General features: G+C 40.6%; 1 protein-coding gene across 1 annotated transcript in view; it reads right to left on the reverse strand.

Moving 5' to 3' along the window:
- The window catches only part of LOC119898862 (hedgehog interacting protein), a 35,098-nt gene extending 10,500 nt beyond the window's left edge, over positions 1-24,598 (reverse strand). The window contains exons 1-10 of the mRNA XM_038713143.1: positions 23,819-24,598; positions 19,705-19,897; positions 13,366-13,510; positions 11,589-11,790; positions 5,376-5,527; positions 3,689-3,862; positions 3,422-3,565; positions 3,026-3,144; positions 1,583-1,706; positions 589-734 (exon numbers count right to left, since the gene is read on the reverse strand). Coding sequence (XP_038569071.1) covers positions 589-734; positions 1,583-1,706; positions 3,026-3,144; positions 3,422-3,565; positions 3,689-3,862; positions 5,376-5,527; positions 11,589-11,790; positions 13,366-13,510; positions 19,705-19,897; positions 23,819-24,088 — 1,669 coding nt within the window. The 5' untranslated portion in view covers positions 24,089-24,598. The remainder of the gene's footprint in view (positions 1-588; positions 735-1,582; positions 1,707-3,025; positions 3,145-3,421; positions 3,566-3,688; positions 3,863-5,375; positions 5,528-11,588; positions 11,791-13,365; positions 13,511-19,704; positions 19,898-23,818) is intronic.
- Positions 24,599-26,660: the final 2,062 nt, after the last annotated feature.

A 26,660-nucleotide genomic window follows, 5' to 3' on the forward strand; every position in this document is an offset into this window, starting at 1 on the left:
GTAACACATCTCTCCACCCATGCAAAACATTGCGTTGTAGGTGGCCCATTACATAGCTCATAAGTGGGTCTTTGGAGAATCATTGCTATTCTATGGAAATGACAATTAATCCAGAAGGAAGAATGCACTGTTTAATATCCTGTTGGGAATATGCCATAGAGAGGGGTCTGAGTTTCCCTTTAAGTTCTCCTTGTTGGCTGTGTTGTAGTTTCCTCAGATTTTCAGTCGGGTTTTCATGCATCACCATGTGTTAGTGCAAAGCAATCCAAACATCTTTTAAATAACCATCTGGAACATTCCACGCCATGATGTTAATAGATGTACCATTGATACATATACAAGAACACGACACTAAGCCACGATTTTTCCATAGTTTCGACTTCCATCATTTGAAGTCAACAAGCCTTGAAGGGTTTATGTTGTGAAACCCCAAAGCAATTTCAGAAATTAAGTTAAAATAGCTGTTACTCAGATATAGGGAGGAAGAACAATGGAAGAGAGAAAAAAGAAAGAGAGCTAGAAGAAAAATCTGAGAAGAGATAGAGAATCTGCACAACAGTGTAGGTTTCATATCACAGCCCTACTAACCTAGTTCATCCTCTCCAAAACCCAAGATGTGTCCCACAGGCATAGAACCACAGGAGCCAGCTGAGCCCAGACACAGCGCTTTCTCCAGCCACTGTTCACCACTTGCTGATGTTGACGATGTAGACTTCTGGAGGATCCGCAGGTTACTGAGACAAACAAAACACACAGAGTAGGTCAATTACGACAGCCATTACTTTGTCAGTTTATCTCATGTAGACTGTTAGATGATACAGTGCACATCTCTTAGATTAATAAATCACTGTGTAACAAGTGAGAAATACAATGCATTGCATTTGCAGTGTATTAGGCAAATTACAGCTGAGATTTGGAACAGGGACAACTTCTTGTACCATGGTTCATTGACCTATCATCCTTTTCCACACCATGTCTCACATGGTGTTATTTAAGACCTCAGCTTTTAGTTTCAAAACAAACATCATGCCTGGAGCCTTCACTTAGCCACAACAATATGCCCTGAAATTGTAATGAGGCACAGAATTAACCACACATTGTTTTAAACACAGTGCCAACTCCTGATAGTGTACTTCCCCCTGCTATTTACTTCCTTTGTTTACTCAAGCGTCAATGTTTGACATCAGCAAAGTAGGATAAATTACAAACCAAAGAAAAGTGTGAACAGCACAGAGCAGGATGTCTAATCTCCATTTACACTGAATGGGCCGCGCTGTAGTGGTGACAGTAACTTAAAACTTGTTTTTCCCCACGTGGATGGAACTTTGTGTTTACTTTGGCACATGTCAACGCAATGGACAGATTTTCAGTGTGAGAGAGGGAAGAGTCATGTTGATCTGTATAAGACTGAAGATGTTTCTGACTACGCATAAATCAAGTGTGCTTTAATGGCAATAAAGCCACTACAATATCTTTAAAATAAAGCTATCCATCATCAAGTATGCATGGAGTCGATCAAGATTTCAACATGTTTATCAATTCATCAGTACTGTTTCAATACTCAGCCCTTTTTTAGACTTACCCATTTTTATCTCCAAACACATAACTGCCATAAAGTCTTCTAGACTGGCAGCCCCTGTAGATGAATCCCCCCACAGGTGGTGCTCCTCCACTAGACTGCAGGTCATAAACAGAAGGCTCATTTTCTAGGGAGGGACAAGAAGGCAAAGGTCTGATTTAGGCACCGCTGCCTGCATACATCACCAGTAGACAAAGTTTAATCAAAGAGGCAATCTATTCCATCTCTCTGAGATATAACGCATTAATCACAATAATTGTTCATCTGTATCCTTCAGTGGTTACTTTACTAAAGGAATTATTATAATTTATAATTTTTAGTCCCACAAATAAAACTGCATAATAAGTGCAGTTTTATTTGTGGGACTAAAAAGAGTAACCATTTTTACTTAATTTTGTCTATTAGATATACTGTGCGGTACCTATTAGGGGAACTGATATCAATAAGTAAAAAGAGCAAAGAGTGAATCTTGATTTAAATTGGACAACAATATATTTGACTTCTTCCTTGGCAGCCAACTTAGACTTGAATATGTAAAAAATGGAAGACAATGTATTAATATTTTAGTGTGTGTAATAGTGTGATGTTGAGGCAATATGACATGTCATTTTGGCAAAAGGAAATATGAATGGAGGTTTGCTGCCTTTAAAAAATTATGATCCAAGACTTGGTTTACTCCCAGCTGCAATCACTTTGGGTAAACTGGCTAAATCAGGCATTTAGCCAGGTGAGAGGTCGTTTGTGACAAGAACCAGCCCTTTGAATTAGAGTGAGAGATCGAGGTTGAATGATTAATTAGAGTTGCCAAAGCTACATTCATTGAAAAAAGATAACCGGCCCAATGTAATTTGGAACAAATAGGGGTAATTTGCTTTTCTGTGAAAAGAAGAAGGCTAAGCATTGTCAAGCAGCTGCTGTTATTGATTATTTTCTCAATGTGAGAAGAACTAAGACCCTCTCAGCTGTGTTTTCAACAATACTAAACAATCATCTAGACAGTTATTGTTGTTGACAGCTTTAAATCTTACTTGTGGACACAATCTCACATTCCCTTGGCAAATCTACACACCACAGGGGAGGAATCTTTCTAGATCACATCATTTTTACATTTAACCTTCAATGTCTCTGCACTAAACCCGGTGTGTTTTCTGAAACTGTTGCCAAAACACCATGTTCTTACAAAATGAAAGACATTCGTAAAAACAGATGTCATTTTCAGCAGAACAAATGTGAAGGGTTATCCAAAAAGTTCATGTACTTTCATTTCTTACTCCAGATGTACATCATCAAACAAAACCCAGGCAAAGGTTACACTTAGTTATTTTTATCATAAGATATGTATATTAACATTGCAAAATAATCATAAAAATAATCCTTCCAAACTTAAAAAAGTAAATATAAATAGTATGAACATTCTTGGAAGATCTCAAGAAAATTATAACTTACCGTAATCTTTCCCCTTAGAAATCTCCAGTATTCTTCCTGCTGATGTGTTTTTGCCACTGGCGTCTGTACAGAGGATCAGGAGACTCCCATTGTCGGTCTGAAGTCGATCTACTGCACACCTACAGTCAAGAATACCAAGGATGAATACAGGAGAAACAGAAGTAATGTCTTGACACCAACCAGCTACAAGGTGGCAAGCTGGCATGAAAACAATCTGAGTGTTTTTCTCAAAACAGCAGTAACACAACAGCATATTAGGATAATTGTTATGAAATCTAATGTTTTGAATGAACAAAATACTGTAAAAGTTTGAATTAGTCATAGAGTGGGTCTCTCTTATATAGCTGTTCTTCAGTGTGACATTGCTGAAGTTTCTCATGCAAACGTTTCACTTACCTGCCTGGGTCATGTAATCCATGGGCAAAGATTTCAGGTGGCTGGTTAGTGCTGTTGAAGTATGGGTTGTTCCGTGGTATGGAATAAGGTGATGTGCAGCAGTCCGTGTCCACATCCACTCTCAGGACAGACCCTGTGAAATCACTGCATTCAAACACACAAACAAAATACACCTTCACGATGGTAGGAGCTAGGAATTGATTCAATCTTGAGGCAAATAGCAGCAATTGATCATTTAAACCACAATTCTTAGTCGTCGGATCTCACCTGAGTCCATCCATCTCCTCCATATCATCCAGGGTGATCATGCCATCTCCCAGGATGATGTGCAACAGACCATCAGGGCTGAACATAAGCTGACCACCTAGGTGCTTCCTGTGCAGCTCAGCTACTTCCATCAGCACCCGGACAGTCCGGGTGTCCACCTGGTTCGGGTTTTTCCTGAGGAAAAACACAACATGTCATTGTCATTGGCTGCGAACTGATGGTTGCTACAGTACAAAGTAACTAATATTTATCAGGAGTGTGTCCAACATATCAATACCGACAGGCTTCCATACATTAATAAAAATGTTAAAAAGTATAAGGGTCTTGGTAAGTGGCTTTTTGGATGACATGCAGTTGGCTCTTGACTGTGGTGAAAGAACAGTGATGTAATGTTTTGAAATATGCTGAGTTAGGCATGACTTTATAAACAACAACATTGATTGTCTCTAAATACTTTAAAAATAATTGTGTTGGTGAGCAAAGGCATGGATAAAAAACACTGACATGACATGCCATACCAAACATAATCAAACACTAAATGGGTTTAAATAGTTTGTTGTCTGGAGACATTTAGTCTAAATCGAATTCATTGTCTCATTAAGGCAAAGACGGTGGGTGGAGATGTAACACAGGCTTTAAAATGTTGCATAATTTCTGATGCAAACTGAGGATTTGGGTTCACAGTATCAGCAACAAATATTTCATGATGTGTTATTTTGGCTAGTCCAACACTTTTTAAAACACAGCTTGCCAACAATGAAAAAATTACTCTCTTAAACTACCATCAAATACTGTCATTTCTCTATTGAACCCTCAAATTAAGGACTATATGCTGCAGTCACTATGACTGCATGCCAAGACTATAATTAAGATTAGATCATTAAGTCAAACATACAACTGTGATTATGCAAATTAAAATGCAACACTTAAACACGTTCGTGAGAGAAGATCACTTGCAACACTCTTAATCACAGGTGTGTGATGAAAAGCGTTGCAAATGAACGCCCATCACATATTCAGCAAAACAGCGCACACTACAGCGCACGCTAGTTAGGTGGGACATTTGACCTGGGTTTTAAATCCCCATAACACAAAAATCCTTCATTTTTTTCATTGCAGCTTTAGAAAAATTACACTGTGTGCTCTTGAAGCCCTTGTATTTACTGTGGTTACCATGGTCTCTGGCAAAAATGTGTCACATCAGTGTTGTTGGATTGGAATAGGCAATATTATAATCAATTGCTCCAGGGTTTTGTGAACAGGATTTTTTTCACAGCATCCAATAGGTTTAAATTTTGTACTATCCTTATACTTAGTTATCTTTTTCCATCTGAAAAGGTTTTACAAAGTGCACCATTTGAATTAGTAAGCAATAAAGAGTCAAATGTGAGCATGTATTAAAAGCAGATTGTGGGAATTTTCACCAACCGCTGTACATCACTGCAAATTACGACTAACCACATTGTAAACTGTGTTGTATTTTTCAGTAAGGATGCCTTGAAATCTTGATGATTAAAGTGGGCTTTGCATGAAGAAATGCATGTCCAGGGTATATTAATCCTCAGTACTTAATAGATAAGTCAGTTTAATGTTGTGTAGACCATGAGGCAGCTGAGGTTTTGGTTTCCTTACAGGCAGTGAACGACCCATATTTAAAGGTAGATTTGGCACACACTTCTCCTATTACCTTGAAACGGTGTACTCAACCACACGGAGAATGTGGTCGTGTGGTCCGATGGCCCAGCGCTCTTGGTTGGTGGTGTAGGAGACATAGAGCTTGCCATTCTTCTTGTAATTGGGGTGGAATGCCAGGCTTAGCAGTCCCCTTTCATCTCTACCCTGCAGTCAGATGAGAAACACAAAAGATCCAGGAGTTAATTATGTCCCTCTTTGGCTTCTGCTTGGCTGTGTGGGGTTGGAATCACCCCCCTCAGTCATCTTCATCATCACCAAGACCACTATATGCAACTCCTACACACCAATCTCACCCCACCTCCTTTAATTCTTCAACCTCTCTAATCCCCTTTTTTATTTATCCATCACATTCCCTTTCACACCCCTGCTATTCTTCCATTCTGTCTTTTTCTCCCCTCGTCTGTTTCACTTTCACACACCTTCACCAACCTCCTTGAATATACCATTACCAACCATTATAAAGCATTTGACTCTGGGTAGAGGTGCACCTCCTCTACAACCCCCCGCCCTCGCCCAGTCTTCTCTGCAGCCTGGTTGTGTGCGCTTGTCCACAGGGTCGGGGGCCCCTGCGACGCCCAGGCCCTCCCGGTGGCCTCCATTGTGCAGTGATTTGTGTGTGTAATCTTTGGGGGATATCCATGAATGCTATGCTGAGTGGCTGAAAGAATTTATTAGCTCACTCACAGTTCATAGAGAGCACAAAAGTGCAGAGTGCTTCAGTCCGTGCTTTTTGCTCTCCGTCCGAAAGCTCTTTCCTGGTTTACACAAAATCCATGCAATTCAGGGCTTGTGGGCCGGTGGGGGGTGGGGGGCAGAGAGCTGCCAACTCCCACTGTCTTGGCAACATGTTTAGAAAACATCCAAATTGCTTGAGTAATATGTAAACCTTTGTCTCACCCCGGAGGCAGCTACATCAGTTGTCACTACCCTGGTGGTCCTCCCATCATAGTTAGCTGTAATAATCAGCTACAGCATTTCATCCCCAGGCAAGGCAAGCCAGGTCGGCCCTTTTTTTATGTTGTGCTCTCCCTCACTATTTCTTCTTGACAAAAGAATGAACGGAATGCTAGGCTTAGGTGTGAAGAACGTTTATAAAGTGGTCCCTGTGTGACTGTATCCCTCCAAGACTGTATCCCTCCAAAACAGCTTAATTCTTTTTTCTTTCAATGAGGAAATAAAAAAAGCAAAAGTAAGCGTCCTGCAGAGAAGTTATCTTACTCATGGCAAACAAACAAGTATTATATCCACAATTAACACAGCTGTCTCAGCCTTAAGGTATTCCCTCTCAAAACAGTAAAAAGAGGAATTGAGAGAAAAATATATCTTGGTTTGGACATATGTGGCAGGCACTGGATAGGTGTAGTCTATGACAGAGGCCAAGGAACACACATCATAAATTGGTGGAATGGATCTTGTAGTTCTGTTTGGACTGCGTTAGACCCGGCCCAGTCCAACACAGCAGTGACACAGGCCACATACGAATGCAAAAGGGATGACTATTTGAAAAGGAATGTACTTGAAGTACCACTGAGCAACAACAGAGACCCACATGATAAGCCACAGGGGTTCCATCAATCTGAATATGAAGTGAAATGTTGTGAAAGTTGACAAATAAATCTCCACCCCAATAGGCAGAGTTCCTCCACAAAAAATTTATGAGTACTACTAAATGTCAGATCATTGAAGTCAAATAAAAAAGGAGTTATGTGGGAATGCATGCAGCACACTACACAGCTGGATGTTAGTTGAAGCAGAGGTGACTGCACTTTGCCAAAGAACGTCAAAAAGTTTCATCTTGGGAAGAGAAATTCTCAACCTCACCTTGAAATGCTGGATCCATATGTTGGATTTAGGGTTGCAGTGGTTAAATAGACTGAAATATTAGCCCACTTTGCTAATGACTAGCCCCTTTTAGGAGAAGGCGAACAGCAGAGGTGGCACCGCATAAGAAACAAACACTGCATTTTTCACTGCAGAGCCAATCCAAGGAGGTACCCTGATTAAAAGAAGACAACGTGCCAACCTGTGGCTCCTGAGCACCGATCACGGTTAAATTGCTGCCAGAATGGCAGTAAGTAAGATATTCTTGGCACGGCTCAAAAACCAATACACTGTACAAACAAGCTCATTTACAGAAGGTACATGTTTCACATATTGTCAGCTGCAAAGTGAATTTTCAGGGGTTTTACGGTCTACAGCACCATATGCACACTATTAAACTCTGTGGTATATTTATGTCATTTAATTAATTTAGGATTCTTTCACCTACAGTACATATGGATGAAGATATGGGCCGATTTAAGGGTAAGCGGCAAGATTCTGTTTCATTGCAAAAGCTTTACTTTCATATTAATAATTCACCTTCATAATTTCTTAACTACAGATGTTTATGCCACTGATTATAATGCCTGCCATCACTAAACCTCTATCAAACTAAACAAACAACTCTGCTGTATCAATTTAAGACACATTCCCTCCATTTTTCCCTTGAACATCTTTGTGTTTTTTTCCTCTGCCATCATTCTTCCACAGCCGGGCAGGGGGTTCTGATTGAATCTCTCATGAGGAATTATCTCTTCATTTTTCACAAACACCTGCCTCTGCATTCCTCCTTTCCCTCCAATTCTGTTCTCTGGGGCTCCGGCTTTGGCACTGTCAAAATGTTGGCGTCATTCCACAGAAAAGCTGGGAAAGTGAGGTGCAGGGTTGAGGGGCGCTAGTTATCTCACGGTGCATTACATGGAATACTGGTCCTGTCTGAGTGGCGGCAGCAGAGACACACACAAAGCTATTTCCAATTCTGCAGGGGCAGCTGTCTTTGAGTCCTAGTGATGTCATCCATTGTTAACTCAAATCTTTTGATCCTTTCTCACTTGCTCGTGGGCATTCCTCCACTGAAAGACATTCCACATTGTTGAGTTGATTGGAGCAAAACAATGTCTACGCCCTTCACTTAAAGACTACCTGAAGCATCTACGCTCACACCTCCCACACACACACACACACACACACACACACACACACACAGACACCTCCTGTGTAGTATTCTCTTCTTTTCTCTTGTGCAATGAGAATCTAGTCTCCACTGCAACTCCTCCACCTGTTAATAAATGTGGGTCATAAATCCAATGACAAGCACACAGCGATCCCATGATACATTAATCCTCCCACCAACCAAGAATAAGATATAATCCATCATCTGGACCATTAAGTTTGCAGAATAGACAATTGCCTTCTACATTTGTTAATATTTCATCTTTCACTAGAAGGCATCAATGTTTTGAGGATAACTATCAGATGCGTATCAGTTTGAGCCTGCCTTTGCTTCTAGTCAGAGTAAATAGTAAAGATGAAGCCACTTATTTTGGTCTGTATGAGAGCCTCTGATGGCCGCTGAGAATGTAGAGCAGCTGTCAGCGGAGCAGGGACAGAAAGAATAACATGCTGTGACTTTTTTGTTTTAACAGTGAAATATTTTATTGCAGGCCCCCTCACCCCCGTTACACAGGCTAATACATGTCACTTGACTGTCAAGCTTTGGGTTGCTGCTCACAGATGTCTTCATTTATAAAACTCACTGTCACTATCACACACGCTACAGTATTCTCGAGTGTCTTTTCTGCGCTTGTACAGTTCAAGATGCTGTTATTGTATGAGCAGAGGCTCATCAAAGTCTACAAATACTAATAGACACACAGGATTTACATGTGTATCAAAGAATATCATCGGCTTGAATGACGCATCTAAAATTGGGTTGCCTTGAGAGCAACTACAAACATGTTCAAGGTTAATTGTAGTTGTTGTCATGTTTAATTGTATAAAAAAAATGTTTGTCATTTACTTCTCTATTAAGCTTTATGTAACTCTTGTATGCTCAAATCACCGCTACCAATAAAACACATTCAGCTAGGGAGATGGAGTTGTACATCACCTGAATCACACCTGTGCTTGTGTGGCACTGGCGTATAGAATGTGGTGTTACTGTGTCCTCAAACCCAAGAGATTTGTTAAACATTTGAGTAACTCAAATAACCTTAATTGCCTATTTACAGAGGAAAGACATTATTTTTGCAAAGTTACATTCTATAATATATCCTTTAACATATTGTATTTTTTATAAACACAAACACTGACTAACTAGAGTGCTACAAGCTAAAGCAACACAATCTCTTCTCTTTTGTTTGATCTGATGTGTATATGGCAAGAAGTTACAGCAAGAAATGCAAATATGAATATGTGTTTGGAATATGTGATGGAAAAGTAACAAACAATTAGAATAGGAATGTTCACTACATAATTGTCATAATTCCTTCATAACCCTCTCAAAAACACTTTTTAATAAAAAATACAAATAGATGCTATGTAATTGTTGTTGCAGTCTCAAGTATCCGTATTGGTATTGGACTCAAAAACCCAATACTGGTCAGGACTTAGTCAGGAGTAAGAATGGTCAAAATCGGCTGCATGCACCAAATTTAAACCAAATCCTTTGGTAGGGCTCTATCCAATCGGGAAATTTGTCCACAATTCACTATTATGTTAGAGGTGTGTGAATGTGAGCCACTTGTGGAGAGACCACTGTGATGAGGACATGGGTAGTGTGTGTATGTGTATGTGTATGTGTGTGTGTGTGTGTGTGTGTGTGTGTGTGGTGGTGGTGGTGGTGGGGTGGGGACTGGAGTACAGAGATTGAATTTCAGGAAAAGAACACCCACAGCGCAGCTAGGAGCCCACACCACCACAGCACAGTATTGTTTCTGTGCAGTTCAGCTTAATTGGCAGCGGGGGGATCCATGGAAGGAGGGGGATAGAAGTGCAGAAGGAAACACAGAACATTACAATCAAAGCATGTGCATGGAGCTGACGATAAACCCATTATCTGCCCTGTCTCCTGGGGGGCTGGGTTCCTCTGTCTGTATAAAGGCACCTCCATCCTGTTGATGCTGCCAGTAAACACCTTAGCCCTCCCCTGGTTCTGTTCACCCCATGTGGCTGGGAGCCCGTTCTGGCAGCCAACATCACAGAATAGGACTCCTGGGGCCTGCGGGGGCTCGAACGACGTCTAATTGTCATAATGATCACTATATCCACAACAACTTTTGATTGAATGATGATAAGAGAGCACAGCAGAGTAGTGAGAGCATTCCGCAGGGGGCAGTTGCATATTCATTGCTGTGCTCCGTTTGACTCCTTGTAAGCAAAGAGTCTTGTCAGTGGAGGAGCAGGAGGCATGCGTGATAGATAAACTTCCTGTCTGGGAGTGTGCCCCACAAGCATCCCAGCTACTCCATCTTGTGCAATCTAAACTATTTCTGAACAATTCTCAAATTCTATATACGAGAAGCAGTTAAGGATTATGTATTAAAAAGAACAAGACATTACCTTTAAGATTACAGTATATTTGCAACTGAGATATCCATACATTATTCTTAGAGTTACAGTATATGTCATAATACAAACAATTTATGTCTAAGTCTTGCAATCTTTCCAATGTCACAAGACATTGGCACCACACCACAACACACAAACAGTTGAAACTATGCCTACCTATGACACAACTGAAATCAAAAAGATATGACAGGCATCCAATAAAAAAAGTCTTTGTTGAAGTGAATAAAGAGAGTAGACTACCATACCACTACCAGTTACCATTTAAACCTGAGAAACAGTTTGTCATTCCAGTCATCATGTGGGGTATTGAGTTAGTCACTATTACCATGTGTCATATTAGAACCCTTTTAGGAACAATATGGGAGAGATTAAGAAAGCCATTAACCCATCTTGTGAGAATTAGCAAAAAATTAGCAGTGAGCACAATGTGTGCTGTACCTACAGTTAATTAGCAGATAATAGCGTAATGATTAGCCACAATCAAATTTGATGAATGACTGCTTGTTTGGTGTAATTATATAATTAAATACTAATAGTGAGCAGGCACCACTTTCAATGGATTTGTCTTGGCTGGAGATGTTCCTCACACGTTTACATAGGTGCAAACAGTTATGTTGTAAAGAACTGTGTGAAGGTTCTACCACATTATTTCCTTACTAGCAATGTAGCAAACAATATTTTATACTTTATCAGCCAAGTTCCATTTCTTTTCTCTTTCCTGTTTACATCTTTGCTCAATTTACATCCATGTTATCATATTACTTCTGTAATTTCTCCAACACTGTTAACACCATGAAGCCAGGATCAATCTTACCTTCAGGCCGCTCTGCACCAGCTTGTGGATGTCCAGGAAGGGCTCCTTGATTAGCTCGAGGTCATGGGTGAGTATCCTGACAATTCCCTCCCTCTCCAGGACAAAAAGCCGCTGGGATCCATCCCCACAGTGCACCACAGCTACCGGCTGCCTCAGACCACTCAACATCTCCTGGGCACAGTAGCAGTTGTGTTTGTGTTTCCTGGGTAACAAGGGAGATACAAAAGGTCAGAGGTCAATGGAGGCGGTGAACAATCCAGATATTATAATTGTTTATTTTACTTTGATTATGCATTCTTAACCAGCACACATTTAAATCCACAGCAAAAATCCAGTGTTGGATACTACACTTATTTGAAGGCAGCATGTACACAGTGATTTCCATCTGCAGTCGCTAATCTCAGTGCCAAAGTCTAACTTCATATGCAAGATGAAAACTAGAAACTAAACTAAACATCCCTACGTCTGTGTTATATTTTAATCTATCTGGCTGATGATTCAGCATTCTACATACATTCCTCCTTAAGCTGTGAAAGCGTGCTGTACATTATAATTTCCTAATAATAATATATAACAATGCATAGGACACTGATCTTATTCAGAGCAATAAAAATATTAGACAACTAAAACTTCTTTCTCCTCTCTATATCTCTGAACTCCCTCACAACCACCTGTTTCCACCAATCCTCTCTCTGTCTTTCCATCTTAATTAAAAAAAAACAGCATTCCAGGACATCAGCTGCATGCTAACTGCAGCTAACTAAGTGACTCTCCCTTGTCCACATTCCACTGTGCAGGTACCAGACCAAACTGTACAGACATGGCCAAGAAAACGTGTGGCTTTTCAGCCTGTCAATACGGCCACTTTGGTGCAGAGAGTACAGATTTTAAGGGGGATAAGAGAAGCTGATTTGATTGGCCACAATTAATACCAGCCCATAACTAACAAACACACCCATAGGTAATGTAGAATTAATGATTCTTTTTTGTCCTGTCCTGTTTTCTATGTGCTTCGTGCGAGAGCTATGTGCCACCAGCCATGAAAATAACAGAAAGTGCACCACCACTCCCTCTGTGCATTGCGTGAGGAGCACTTAAGCGCTGTGTCTTAATTCCCAAAAACAAAGGCCTTAATGTTAGCCAAAAACTGTGACTTCATTTTGGCACGTTTTCCCAGCCTCTAACATTCACCTGTGATTTACCTGAGTATACATCTAAGAGGACAAGGCAGAGAAGCAACAAATGAGCCCCTGACTCTTGGTCAGTTATTCGACTGAATGTTGGTTGCTGTTATTCAGGTGCACATGCTGCTTGGCCTTCTTGCCTCGGGGGAAAACAGAGAAGAAAGACATCCCCCCATGGACAAAAGGGCAAAGCCCTCTGTGATGTACAGACCTTTGCAGTGAGGGAGGCAACCAGAATGACGCAGGATAAGCATTTTCATTATGTGAGCAAAGCTGAGCAAATGCAGTCTGGACAAACTTTAGGATTAGAGGAGAGATGGCATTGCATTTCTGTCTGAGAGTATGGACCATGTCAAAATAGACCAGTGAACCTAAAACATGTGACCAAGGCTACGCCTGTTTCTATAAAGACATAAAGATCAAGGCTGAATCTCATGAATCTGAACACATAAGTACTAATGAAGTTCACTTAGCTGAAACACATTTTAGAACTAGCCAAAGCTCATTCAAAATACTAATATGTACAGTACATCTTCCACAGCATAAGTCCATGCTAAACTGTAATAAAATATGGTAAAATTCAGGCTACAAACCTGCTGATATCTTCTATTTTCTCATCTCCCAAGTAGTTGGAATCTTGTCCTTGTGGTTGCTTTCGTTGAAAATCTGGAAAGCACAGACTGGCATCTCTCCTCCCATAGTATTGGCAGAACTCATCCACATCGGCCTGGAAAAGTTCTAGCAAAGACATCATACACAAAGGGTCTTTCACTTCCTATACATACTACATTGTTAAATCAATACACTGGGCTCATGTATATGGCTAAACCGAGAAAATCCAAAGAATGTGACTTTAATGATACTTACGTGTGTGCATGCCTGTAGCGTATGTGACTGTACTATATGTGTGTGCCTGAATGAGTATGCACTAGAGAGGACAAAAGAGTAAGACAGAGACAGAGAAAAAAAAAAGGATGTGATGTGCTTGTGTGTTGGGAGGGTTGGAATTATGCTTGATGAGCCAAACCAAACCCTGGCTAGACTGGGCTGAAATGAACAAGTGAAGAGAAAGTGGGCCAGACCAAATGGCTCACAGATTAGAGAGGGTTCTGCAGTGAACTATGGCTTCTCCACAGAGAATTGCTTTCTCAATTTTTCTCAAGTTTATGCTTAAGAAAAGATCATGTGCATTTTGCATTATTTTGCTTTTATGTTATAAACAATGCATTTGCACTAGCCCTAATGGATTCATATGGAAAAGACTCTGAGACTGACTTTCTTTGACATCTGTTCAGCAATATAGCAGATCGGTGATAAAGGCAGAATATGAAATACACCCAATGCAAAATCAGGTGTGATGAGGGCTGTAATTTTCTTTCTTTGGCACTAAAGATTTCACATATCAGCAGCTCTTGGGTCATCTGAGAGTTGGCTTGGTGTCTTATTGTTTGGTGACATCTCCAAAGTATTGCAATAGAAAAGATTCTATATCTAGAAAAAAACAACACATACCTTTACCCCACATTATAAACTCAAACTCAACAGGCAGTCTCAACATGATTCTGAAAGATATAAGGTACAAAACAAGAGATAGAAACACCCCAAGTGTCTGATAAATCTTCACTGTCAGCCAGTCTTGTTTCATTTTGTTAATGCATGCAGAGAAATACCACTTCATATGAACAATACAATAACGAGACACACCACCACAAAATCTCAAAGCCTCAGAACAGTTCTCTTTATAAGGCTATTTGTAGGACGACATTTAAATTGGCAAAATACTACATCTTCATTTTATGATGTGAAATGTGGAGTAGGGTTGGGCCAAACATTGTCAAACCGGTTTGATATTTAGCTAAGGACCCGACGGTATACTAAATTTTACCACTAGGTGTCACACGTGACTCAGCGTGACTCCGGAATAAAACATATTGAGAGATCATGAATGGAGTTGTATGCCAGTGAGTTTTCCTAAGTGTTTCTGCAAATGTATCACAATAAAAGCTTCTGTCCACTGGAATGTGAGAGGGCTTTTAATTTGAAAATGGATACAGGAAGTGTTGAGTTTCACAGGGTAAACGGGATTAAAACAAAGCTCCATACTTACATTTTAATATGCTACGCTACTGTACTGACAAAGTATATAGCCGGTTAGCTACTTGTCTAACAAAGTAAACAGATGTGATGAGCCTGAGTAACACAGCAGTTGTCATGGACAGGGTTATATTAGAGTTATAGTGGAGTTACATACAGTAGCATAGTTATATATTATATTAGAGTTATTTTGAAAAGGGGCTCAAAGTGTCTACTCAGCTCTGTTGACTACATGTGCTGCAGACAGCGCTGAGAGAGTGACAGCATATATTTCTCATGTTGCTGTGCTGGACTGAGTAGTTTGGAAAGTTTTCTGTTTTGTGTTCCATCATGCGAACATTAGTTTTTGTTGTGTTTGTAATGTGTTTTCTCTGTTTATATTTCACTTCTAGGCAAATTATAAGCAGTCATTGAATTAATTTCCACTGCTACGCTGATGATACTCATGTATGTGCCTGTAAAGACAGATGATCACACCAAAGTCATCAAATAAGAGGCCTGCTTGTCTGCTGTGAAAAAGTGGATGTCATGTAATTTCTAGCTCCAGAATTCTGAAAGAACTGACATGCTGGTCATTGGCACCGTTGGATAAAGACTCCAGTAAGAGCATTAACTCTCAAAAACTGTGATTTCTCAACGTTTGACACGCAAGAATCAACTGCTTTTTTTCAACTATGCAACATAGCTAAAATTAGGTATTTTCTGTCAATGGCTGATACAGATACCTCAATTCACACCTTTGTTTCATCCAGACTTGATTATTATAACGCTTTGCTTTCAGGCCCATTGCGTGCCACTACTAAAAGTCTTCAAATGACTCAGAATATTGCAGCTAGAAAACTGGACCACATTACTTAGCTTCCCTTAATTATTTCCCTATTCATGTCAGATCAGACTTTTAGGTGCTTCTGAAGACTTACAAAATTGTAAAGGGGCACACACCTTCATACCTGTCTGATCTCCTTAAACACATACATGGCACCTGTCTGTCCCTAAAGAAGTCAGCAGGCTCCAGGGCCTTTCCTTCTTCTTTTTTTCTTTTCCTGACATCAGACAGTCTGACTCAGTTGAGGCCTTTAAATCCAAACATGAAACTCGTCTTTTCACCTTAACTTCCCTTTTAGTTGCTTGTTCATTTATTACTTCAGGCTTGTACTTCTCTCTCTCTCTCCCCATTTTCTTCTCTCGGTCCTCTCTTTTCATTCAGGCTTCTCTGTGCTCGACCATTGGCCGTCCTGGGACCTTTCTCTCTCCACAGGCTATCGCTGCCTCATTCCAGATGTTATGGATTTTGATCTACGTCCTTCAGGAGATTCTGTCTCTCCTCTCAACTCTCTCTCTCTCTCCCTTGTGTGCATGCTGTCCTTGTCTCTTTCTCCCTCTGTGTGTTTGTTTTCTTTCTCCAGTTGGTGTGAATGGTGTGCTTGAGCTTGAGCTCTTGTCTGTTGGTGTAGTCTGTCCACTTTCCAGGTCTCCATAGCGAAGTTGAGTTTGTGTGGCTCGGTTCTTATCTGTTTGGCGTCACCTGGAAGTTGCTTGACGTCCTGACAGATTCTTCAAATATGTTTGGTTACAACTATAATTTTGTCATAGTTTTAAATCTATTCTATCTTACTGTGTCCGCCTATTCTGTACACAACATCTATTATCTATTATGGCTGTACTTCCTGGAAGAGGCATCCCTTCTCTGTTGTTCTTTTTGGGGAGTTTAGAGGGGTAAAGACCCTTTAGGTAAATTTGTGATTTGCAATGTTGGGTTATATAAATAAAATTAACTTGATATGGCTTGACTTACTGATTGTATTTTACTAATTTAGCATGTTCAAGGTATGCTTGAATACCTTGAACCGAACATGCTGGCTTACCTAAAATGTTTCGGTGTGAGAGAAAAAAGTTATTTGTGTAAACATTGCAGTCACATACAGCTACGACTCCAGCCTGTGCTGTAACAACATTATTCCTGGCAATAAGCAAAGTGTGCAGTGGGTCTCAGAGGCCCTTTGCAACCTAAAAACAATCTTGCCAATATTGTTTCCTTTAGTCAATCCCTCAGAGGACAGAGGAGAGCAAATACAACAGTGATAAAAACACAAACAAGACTCTCCCTGTACCTCCTTTCATCTCCCTCTCCTACCACACACCAACCGCGAGGGCTGACCGCACCAAATACTGGAGGTGATAGGATATCCCCTCAAACATCTAAACACAACATGAAGATCAAACACACGTAGAAAGACACACAGCTCTGGCTATACCACCCACCCACTTGTGTCTGCAGTTATCTTAACCATGCTGGTTGGGGACCTCGGGTGCAGGGAGAGGGGATGAGTGAAGAGGGGAGGAAGATATGAGAGAAGAGGAGTACCAGGAAGGTGGGAGGCCTCCAGGCAGAAGTGAGAGTCAAGGCAGTAAATGTCTTTATGGAGAAATGGGGGCTAAGTACATGGCCTAGTCAAGGGCTGGTAGGAAGTTTCATGGGAGCAGGATGACAGTTATGGATGCTGTAAAGGCTACTGTTTCATTTTAATACCTTTGGCCAGCAGTTTTGATCAAGCAAAAGTTTAGGACACATCACATTCAGTGCCACATTTAAAAAAATTATTAAATATTTTAAAATGTCAACACAATTGTTACACTTTATCTGCAAACAATGCATATAACTTTTTGGGAAATATTTTATTCTGCAATATGATTTAATCTAATTAATCTTTTTGTAGTAGGCTGTGTATTTTTAATGTTTATTGTAAGGCATTGTAAATCCACATACTCTGACAACATGTTCCACCTTAATTGTACTGTGTGCACTAACAGAATATAAGATTGAAAAAGAGTATGAACCAAGTAAAGGAGAAGAGAAAGAGCATGCAAAAAAAAAGACAGGATAGAGAGAAAAGGGGGATAAAAAGAGAGAAAGGGAGAGCGAGAGACAGAACTCTGTCCATATTCCCGACTCCCCAGCGCTAAAGTTATACTTCCATCTGGTTATCTTCCAAGACAACCTGGGTGGCCCACCCAAAGTACTTGACATCTTGATGCACTTCAGCAGTTTTACATACACACAACCTTTGTAGAAAAATAAATGTGTCATTCGTCACCACATATGCTGATCTGTAGAAGGGGGGTTGAGCGGGGAGGAGCACGACAGTGAACACAGGGAGGGGGGATTCTTCTCTGGATTCCTCTGTTGAACTTTTTTGGTTTGACTCTCTGAGCCCATATGTCTGTCAGCTCACGAGCGAGTAATGTAACTCCAGACAAATCTTCATCTTCCCTCTCTCGATGCTCTGTGGTGGCCCACTCGCCAACCTCAATAGTAGTTCAAGTGTTGTACAAAGTATGCCAGCAGACCATTAGATGCAGATGAGGATGGACCTCAGATGGAATGTATGTGTTTGATATTTGACTTGAGCTGCAGCATACCATGTGGGTGGGTTCCAGACAAGTGTGTTTGAAACTATTCTCTGTTTGCAAATCTCAGCAGATCTAATCAGTTTGTGGCGACAGAGATTGGAAGAAGACTTGGCTTGAGCAGAAAAGACAGCCAAAAAGTGTTTGATCATGTTTGGTATGCACTCTGAAGGCACAGGTACCTGTGATCTTGCAACCCTTCAAAGGAAATTCTTCTAAGACAATGCTTTCTGGGGGCTGAAGGGTTCCTATAATTTAGCAGCACTGTCTCCACAAGGAAAACTGTTGCATCAATTAGTTTCGTTAGTTTGATTCTGCTATCTCAAGGTAGAGCTCATAATCAGATATGGCAAGGGCCAGTAAATCAACATTTTGACTATGTTTAGATTCATGTGAACTTACCACTTCAAATAAAAGCATACTGGTGGCAAAGCATGAGACACAGATTTTTAAGTGACAGTTTTTGTCTGAGGAAGGCAAGGTGCCGGGCAGTCATGTCTAGACCACAGCTAGGGTTTTTATGCATCCCGGATACAGAATCAACCACAGGAGTTGAGTCTGGTGAGCAGTATCCAGGAGCAAGTCATAAAATAGTTCATTTTGCTCCAGTTCAGTTTTCTGGTACAGTGGTCAGGATATGTTGGCTTTTGTTAGTGCATGTGAGAAATTTGTTTTCACACCCACCTTTGCAAATCAAATATTTTCTACTCACATGTCAGGAAATGCCTCAAATATGTGTATTGTTACTACACCCAAGGTCATCAAAAAAGTCAAATATTTGCAAATGTATGCTGATTAAAATAAACTTGCAAGATCCAAACAAGCCTACCAGAGACAAGAGAACAAGACTTTCTGCACCTGGTGCCATAAACACTGCTGGACTAAATACTGCGTCATAAAAACCCCAAATATTGCGCTGCTATTTGCTAGACCAAATGTGCTAGATCAGTCTGCAAACTAATCACTAAATGGTGTTGTGTCTGTATAGGTAGCGCGTGGTGAGTAATTTTACTGATGCATTAAAGTGCAACAGTAAAGCAAGGAGCAAGGCAGCAAGCAAGCAAACGGAGGAGACAAGCTCAGCAACAAATGGAGGTGAGGTCAGATGAGGTAAGAGCTGGATAAATAAATATTCACAGACCAGACTACTGACGCACCATTTCTTGCATAAGTCCAAAAATCTGCCAGTTCTACATGTGCAGGCTGAGTCTCAATGAGAAATGAAGCCTGCTGTGAATTTTAATTCATCACAATCACAAGTGTAAGTTTCGTTTCAAATATATGAGAGACTGAAATGAGCAAGTATAACGTATGCTATACTTTGACTTACTCTGTTCATGTGTATATGTTTGCTTGTGTATCGCCAGGTAACCACACACCAGGGCTATAATTCAAGTTACATTTATGGTCATTACTGTCTATGTAATTACCTGGTATTTGCCCCCTACAGGTGTAGTAGAACTCGCGGCAAAAGTCCTGGCAGAGCCGCGGCAGGTCTGGCTCCCTGTGTGGCATCTTATCCATGTCCAAGGAGTGGAACAACACCTGGGCATTGGGGGAGCAGTGAGCACACTTGATCTCCTCCAGGAGACGTCCACATTCTGTGTTGTTGGTGGAGAAAATCTGGAGACCACACACAAAAAGGGCCAATGATTAAAATGGTGGGCAGTTAACTTTTATTTTTTACTTTTATTCGCACAGGCATGTTGTTTAGGATTAGCTGGACATTTCGTGATAAAACATCATAAACATAACGCTATGAAGTAGTGAAAGTTTAGGTTGTAGGGCACATTTTCAAATCTTCCTTCTCATAAATACCTGACAACTTTGTTTGAGGTTTCAAGGACTGTAACTATACAAAATTAGATGTTTCCCAGTTATCACAGTGAGTCCAAATGGCCTTTTTAATGCAGAATTTAGCCATTACAAGTTGTTTAACCTTTTCTGTTATCCATGTATATATCATGTCCTGTGTAAAATTAATGGTTCTGATTCAATGTTTAAATTGTTCCTGCAATAAAACATAGGGATGCCTAAGCACATTCCAGTCAATCCGACCTCAGTTACCACACAGAAAGTCAGTGATCTCAGTGAACTGTATGTTAACACTTTACATCACATAACACATCAAATGTTAAATGTCAATGTCATCATGGAGTCTGTTTATATTCTAAATGATCTGCAGATTTGATAGGTGGTTAGTTTGGATGGTTATTGTTAGGGCTGGTATTATGCTGAACAGTTTGTTCACACAGCAACTTTTTTCTTTTTTTCATATCATCTGTAGAATGAATAATGAGGAGGGAGACAGTCGCTTGCATAGTGTGAAAGTCTGCAGCATGTCCACGAACGTTCACACCATTCACACAGCAAAGACACTTCAAATTTTCACTGGTGGTATGGCCTCTTTCCTCATTTTCCCACTGAAACATTTCTTTTGAGTTTTTACAAACTGGATTATAACAAAGCCCTGCAATTGGAAATTTTAAAGCTCAAGTACACTGATATTTTCATATTTGTCCCCTATCCAAACAACATTTTCTATCCAACACTATTTCCTTTGATACCAATTTGTTAAACATTGAGGCTGGAACGCCCTGTCTGTTTGGAGAAATAAACAAAGAAATCATCTCATTCACTGCCTACTTACCCAAGTTCATAAACAGTTATAGTCAAATTACAATTCCCAAGTCTGACAGATCTCAGGGCATGAAATGAATGAAGCCAAATAACAGCCTCAAAGCCTGACTTGGGGTCATTATGCAAGAGTACACAAAGAGTTAATCCAAAAGAAATTAGCAGGATTATTTACATAACAAATTAGCTGTAATAAAACACAATGTAATCTGTTTTAGGTCAAGAGCAGCGCTGCTTGGGCAGCCAGGCAGGCTGGTAGTGCTTTGCTCTGTGTGAGGTCCATGTGTAAACACCAATTTAGAGATAGACAGGCACATCATTCCCACTCTGGTATCAACAAATTAGCAGTCTGTCGAAGTCAATTAGACCAGCAGACCCAAGGCCAACATATGGATGCCTTACACTACAACTGAGGAAAAGATTTTTCAGAGCCATGTTTACTCAACAGGTGGCAGATCTCTGGCAAAACCTTGAGGGTTTACCTGAAAAATATGTATATATGTACACAAACAACATATATATATAGTAAATATCTCATCACAAAAGGCAGTATAACAGACAAATTGAAGAGGGAAATGAAATCCTAGTCTATTTGAGGTTCGATAGTTAAACTCTGAATCCCAATTTTGTTCTTTACTTTATCTAATTGTTGACGTTTTCCTCAAAAAGGGAGCTCCGGGCTGGCTATGACCCTGTATGCGTGGTGTGTTCCTCTGTCTCCGTGCCCTCTACATTCATGCCATGTAGTGTTGTGGGCATGCCTGCCCTCCTGCTAAATTGCCCATTGATTCTGTGTGCCATGGGCTGGCACAAGGTCCACGGAGAGTAGCATTTGTGTGCTCTCAGCCATGCCCTGTGTCCATATGTTGCTGGGATGGGCTCCAATGTTGCCATCATCCAAACCAGAACAAGTGGACCTTTGTTGTCTTTTCATGAATCTCAGTGAGTACGTTCCTCAAAAGCAGGGAGAAAATGGCAATGAGGCTCAGCTGTTGCACTTTTGCTGAGGACACGCTAAAGCAGGTCATAAACAGAGCCATAATCAAACAAACATGGATCTATAATAGAGTAAGAAAATAAAATTGCCATTAAAGTATTCCCAGGCTATTTCAGATGTTTACATTATATTTTCTAAAGTTGGCATCACACCAAGCTGCAATGCATGGCTTTATGTGAGCGAACAGCTGTTACTGGATTACTTCTATGAAAGCATTTGCATAATGGCCTTTGCCAATGAAATTGCTGGAACAAACATATTAATATACAATGCCACACTTGAGGAAAGATATTTCAATTGCAAAAAAAATAAAAATATCAGTGAAGCTCTGTAAACCTCTTATGGTCAGAGGTGGAGAGAGAACTGATGTAGGCAACAGTAGGCTTTAACAAAACACTTATCCACAGGGAATAGGTTTAAGTTGGTTGGCAGGGGAATATAGTGAAGGACACACACCCTCTCAAAGGCATTAACACTTGGACAGGGCTGATGACTGGGGGAGAGTGATGTTCTCCAGCGTCTCCCATTAGTGAAACCAACAAACACAATGGTGTTGTTGTTATTCTTTTGCCATAATCAGAAAGGGCTCCGTGTGTGGGCAGTGTAGTGGGGAGGATGAGAAGTCGAGTTCGTCCTATTGAGTCCCCCCCCCCCCCCCCTTATTTGCATGACTTGAGCAAATTAAATCATGCAATATGGCTTTTTGTCGCAACACAAAGTAAGTTAAGATACCACCCAGCCACTGAATGATTCGAGGAGTGGTTTACATGAGAAAGGCCCGGTGAGGATCCAACGGAATCCGCTACAAGTTTGACGCATACACTGGTTATTTTTTCTGTCTTCCCCCCCTACGGAAATTGCGCAGAGGTTTGAAACCGTAGCTTAAATGACATTTTAACGCTTATTTACTTCGTTGGATGCCATAACGGTCAAGAGCGTTGCGTAAAAGCGCGAGCCCAGTACATTTTGTGGAACGTTTCCAATGACGTTAGTACGCTGGACAAACAAATTCCTGTAAGCTACGTTAACGCCGAAAAACCGCTGAGAAGGAATGCCTGTTAAACAGACAACAACAAAACAGTTCGCTATCAGCTCAATGCTGCGGTAAAAAGGTCGACGGTTGATTTAATAAAAAGTTCAACGGAGCTCCTACCTTTTCGGGTAAACGGTTCAACAGTTTAGTACTTTAGTATTGTAGCCTACCCTTTCCTCCTGACAGATGAAGCTGACTGTGGCGAGAAGTAACGTAAATCGGTGAGCGATTACCATGGTAACGCTGAAGCGCACTTGGACAGCTGAATTAGAGTCGCACCAGATTGTGTACAGCAACACACATGGTAAACAAAATTATCATTTATCCTCGAAACTTGGTAAATCCTTCGATTTCAGACCAGTTATGCAAGAAAATAAAACAGGTAAACACTTACAGGAAATATAGGCAGACCCTAAACAAGCAAAATAAGTTGCTGTAAAAAGATATTATAAGGGTATTATAGCGATCATTAAGAGAACATAAACCATGATGAAATAACAGTAAAGGCAAACAGTACGCTACATGTCACTAATGGGGATTTTACAAGGCGACAATATAGGTAGCCAAATAGTTAAAATAAAATAAAATAAAAAACACAAGTAGGATATAATATGGTTACTTACCATTGAGCAGGCTACCATAGACGCATATTATGCCCCTGTAGGAATGTTAAGACTTTTTCATCGGGACACTCAGAGGCAGCATAGCCAAGGGCAATTTACCCTCACCATCCTCAAATTCTGCTGTCCGCAATAACAGGCGGAATGACAATAGCCAACACAAGGGCTATAAAGGCATCTCTTGAGGCGTTTTAGCAGTAAAACCCCAGTCCCTTCATTTGAAGAAAAAGCACTGTGGTGGATGGACATTAACCTACCCTGGCATCCCTGCGGTGCAGAATCTGATAGGCGGCTCTCCTGGTGGGACAGCAGGACACACGGGGATACAACCTGTGGCAAACTTCTCCGCTGCTGCTGCCGTCAAGCAGCACTTTTCGCTCTCTTTTCTTCAGCCGCTTGGGCAAGCTTCCGTCGTAACATCTTCTCCTTCTGGGGCTAATTTCACCCCTCTCGCCGAATTTTGCGTCTCCACATTCCCACACGTTAACCGCGATAGCCAGGACGAGCACAAATTGCAAATGCTTCATATTAAAAAAAATCTTGAAATTAACCAAAAATATGGAAATACAACCAAAAAAAGTGCACCAGCTGTCCCCCTTTTTCAACAAGTGCGGTTAACCTGCAATGTAATATAGGCTATATATATTTTTATTTGGGCTATATTTCTCAGCAGAAGAAGCCAATAACTAGAAAAAGAAAAATATTATGTTAGACAGAGCAGGTGTCTTAAATTTGATTCACTGCTATAAAGAAAAGCTGTTTAAAAATAAATTATTTTTGTTTTGCTTATACAATACAGCTCAGAAATAAACAAAAAAACAATAAAAAAACAAAGCAATAACACAATTTATCCTGATGAACACAAAAAGTCAAAACCCAACAACACCATGAACTGCAAAAGAGCCCTGACGTTCCTTTAGATGTAATTCCTTTTAAGCACAGCACGGCGGTTTGTTCATGCACGAGCTCAAAAAACACATATAAGACATAAAAGTTGTCTGACTAAACTCCGCACACCGCTCACATGTTTTCCCGTGCTCTTTCCTCCTTCTTTTTAACCAGCGCGCGAGAAGAGGAGCGAGCACGGTGACGTACGACTCCGCGGGTGCGCGCATGTGGCCACAGTCGCGTCCACGTCGAGGTAAACAGTTACCTGGTAGAGCGGAAGACGGCGAGCGGAGGCGGCGGGACTCGCTGTTGGGCTCAACCGACCGAAAAAGTAAAGATTGTACTTAAGTCATCCTTAAATGTTCGATGAAATGTAAAATACAACAACTTTTTGATAGGTAACTTGTAATAGTTCAGGGGAAATTATTGATAATACAACCCTGATTTGCCAGCAGTCCATATACTGTTATGTATCAGGAGAATAATACTGTATAAAAATATGTAAATGAAATATGTCCATATATATATGTATATATATTTAATGTATATTAATATAATTCATACAGGTACCATTCTAGTATACTTTTGATGCTTGATGTAGGCTACATTTTTCTTTTAACATTTTTGTACTTTTGAATGCAGGACTTTTACTTGTATTTTGACATTGTCATATTGGTGCTTTTACATAAGTAAGGATTCTAAATGCGTATTCTATATGCTGGAGTTACTTCATGTACATGAGCCAAGTCTTTAATATATTTGAAAAATGATCCACAAGTTTTTCCTGTTCTCCAATAAGTGAGCTTATGGGCACAGAGCTTTGTGCAAGACACTGCCATTATGAAAATTGAGAATTTTATGTTTCATCACAAACTGTGTCTTGGGTGTCATGGGTGACTTTATTTCTAAATGTGTCCTAAAAGGTTTATTTTGGTAGCAGCCGAATGAAGAATTACATGTGTTAGGCAGTGGAAAATCAATTACAATGGGAATCAATCACTATGGCCAGATGCCCAGCAATTTGTTGCCCTACAGTTGTACATACTGTAAGGCATCTTAATTTGGCTCCTGATAATAGCAAAGCAAATGTGGGACAAATACTCTTTCATTCCCTCACGATAGCGATCCGAAAGGGAATGTCCAACCATGGTAATTACTGGAGAAACAGACCCCCTTCTTTCGATACACAGAGAGTCTGAAATCAGTTACATTAGCAGCACCTGTTCTTACTTGGGGGTACTCCGGCACTCACCATAGCCCCAGCTCATCTTATCTACAGGAATCTGGAGTGGGAGGAATCCAAGAGGGGTAGGTTTGATTGTGGGCAATTATGGAAATGGCTGTGTGTGCTATGAAGCCGAGGCAGACCCTGCAAGATCTGACCCCCCACCCTCTACATTCTTTGCGTTACCCAACTGGACACATTTCAGGACCAAGTATAGCCAAAGTGCTACTGCAGTATTCTGGATGTAAAGGAGGGAAGGAACAAGACCAAATGCAGAGAAGGAATATGCCACCACTACCACCAACAACACTAGAGCTCCATGCAAAGAAAAAGAATATAACTGCACTGTTGAACAGCTTGAAAACATGTGGGATGCAGCTGTGGAGCAGAGAAGAGTACATCTGCTGGGAGAGATAGACCATTAGGGAGAATCACAGTTCGACAGACGTAGTTCTAAGCTGACAGAGTCCTAGTGAGGCTCAGAATTAGAGCAGGCGCGCACACACACGATGCATGCACATGCAGAAATAAGCAGCCATATAAAGTGTCTTCTTAAAACTAATTTGGTTTTATTACACTTATTGCATCACATTTAAGGTGTGGAGATGAATTCTTCAGCTCACTTTGCTTTAATTTGGCTCATTAGGATCATGCTTATAACTCAGTGGTGATGAAGATAAAAATATTACCATAATCATTCTTTGAAAAGATTCCCACCTGCTCTTTTATTTCTGCAGGGTCAGTGGGGGAATTCGCATGGGCTCATTGTTTCACCCTCTGAGAGGAGGATATCCCAGAGCATGATGGTTACACCACAAAAGAATCAACAACATGAGTTTGGAGCTCTGCAAGCTCTCATTACCACCTCTACTGTTTCCCAGGCTGAGGAGACACTGTTCTCCCTGTCCATTCTGTTTCTGCTTCATAACTCAGCATCGCAATCATGACCATACACAACAGGGCTGATGACAGAACTCCATTTGTGC

This window comes from Micropterus salmoides, unplaced genomic scaffold (genome assembly GCF_014851395.1).
Source record: "Micropterus salmoides isolate LMB-PRFRI ecotype aquatic unplaced genomic scaffold, ASM1485139v1 Ms_hic_scaffold_12, whole genome shotgun sequence".
Classification (NCBI taxonomy): domain Eukaryota; kingdom Metazoa; phylum Chordata; class Actinopteri; order Centrarchiformes; family Centrarchidae; genus Micropterus; species Micropterus salmoides.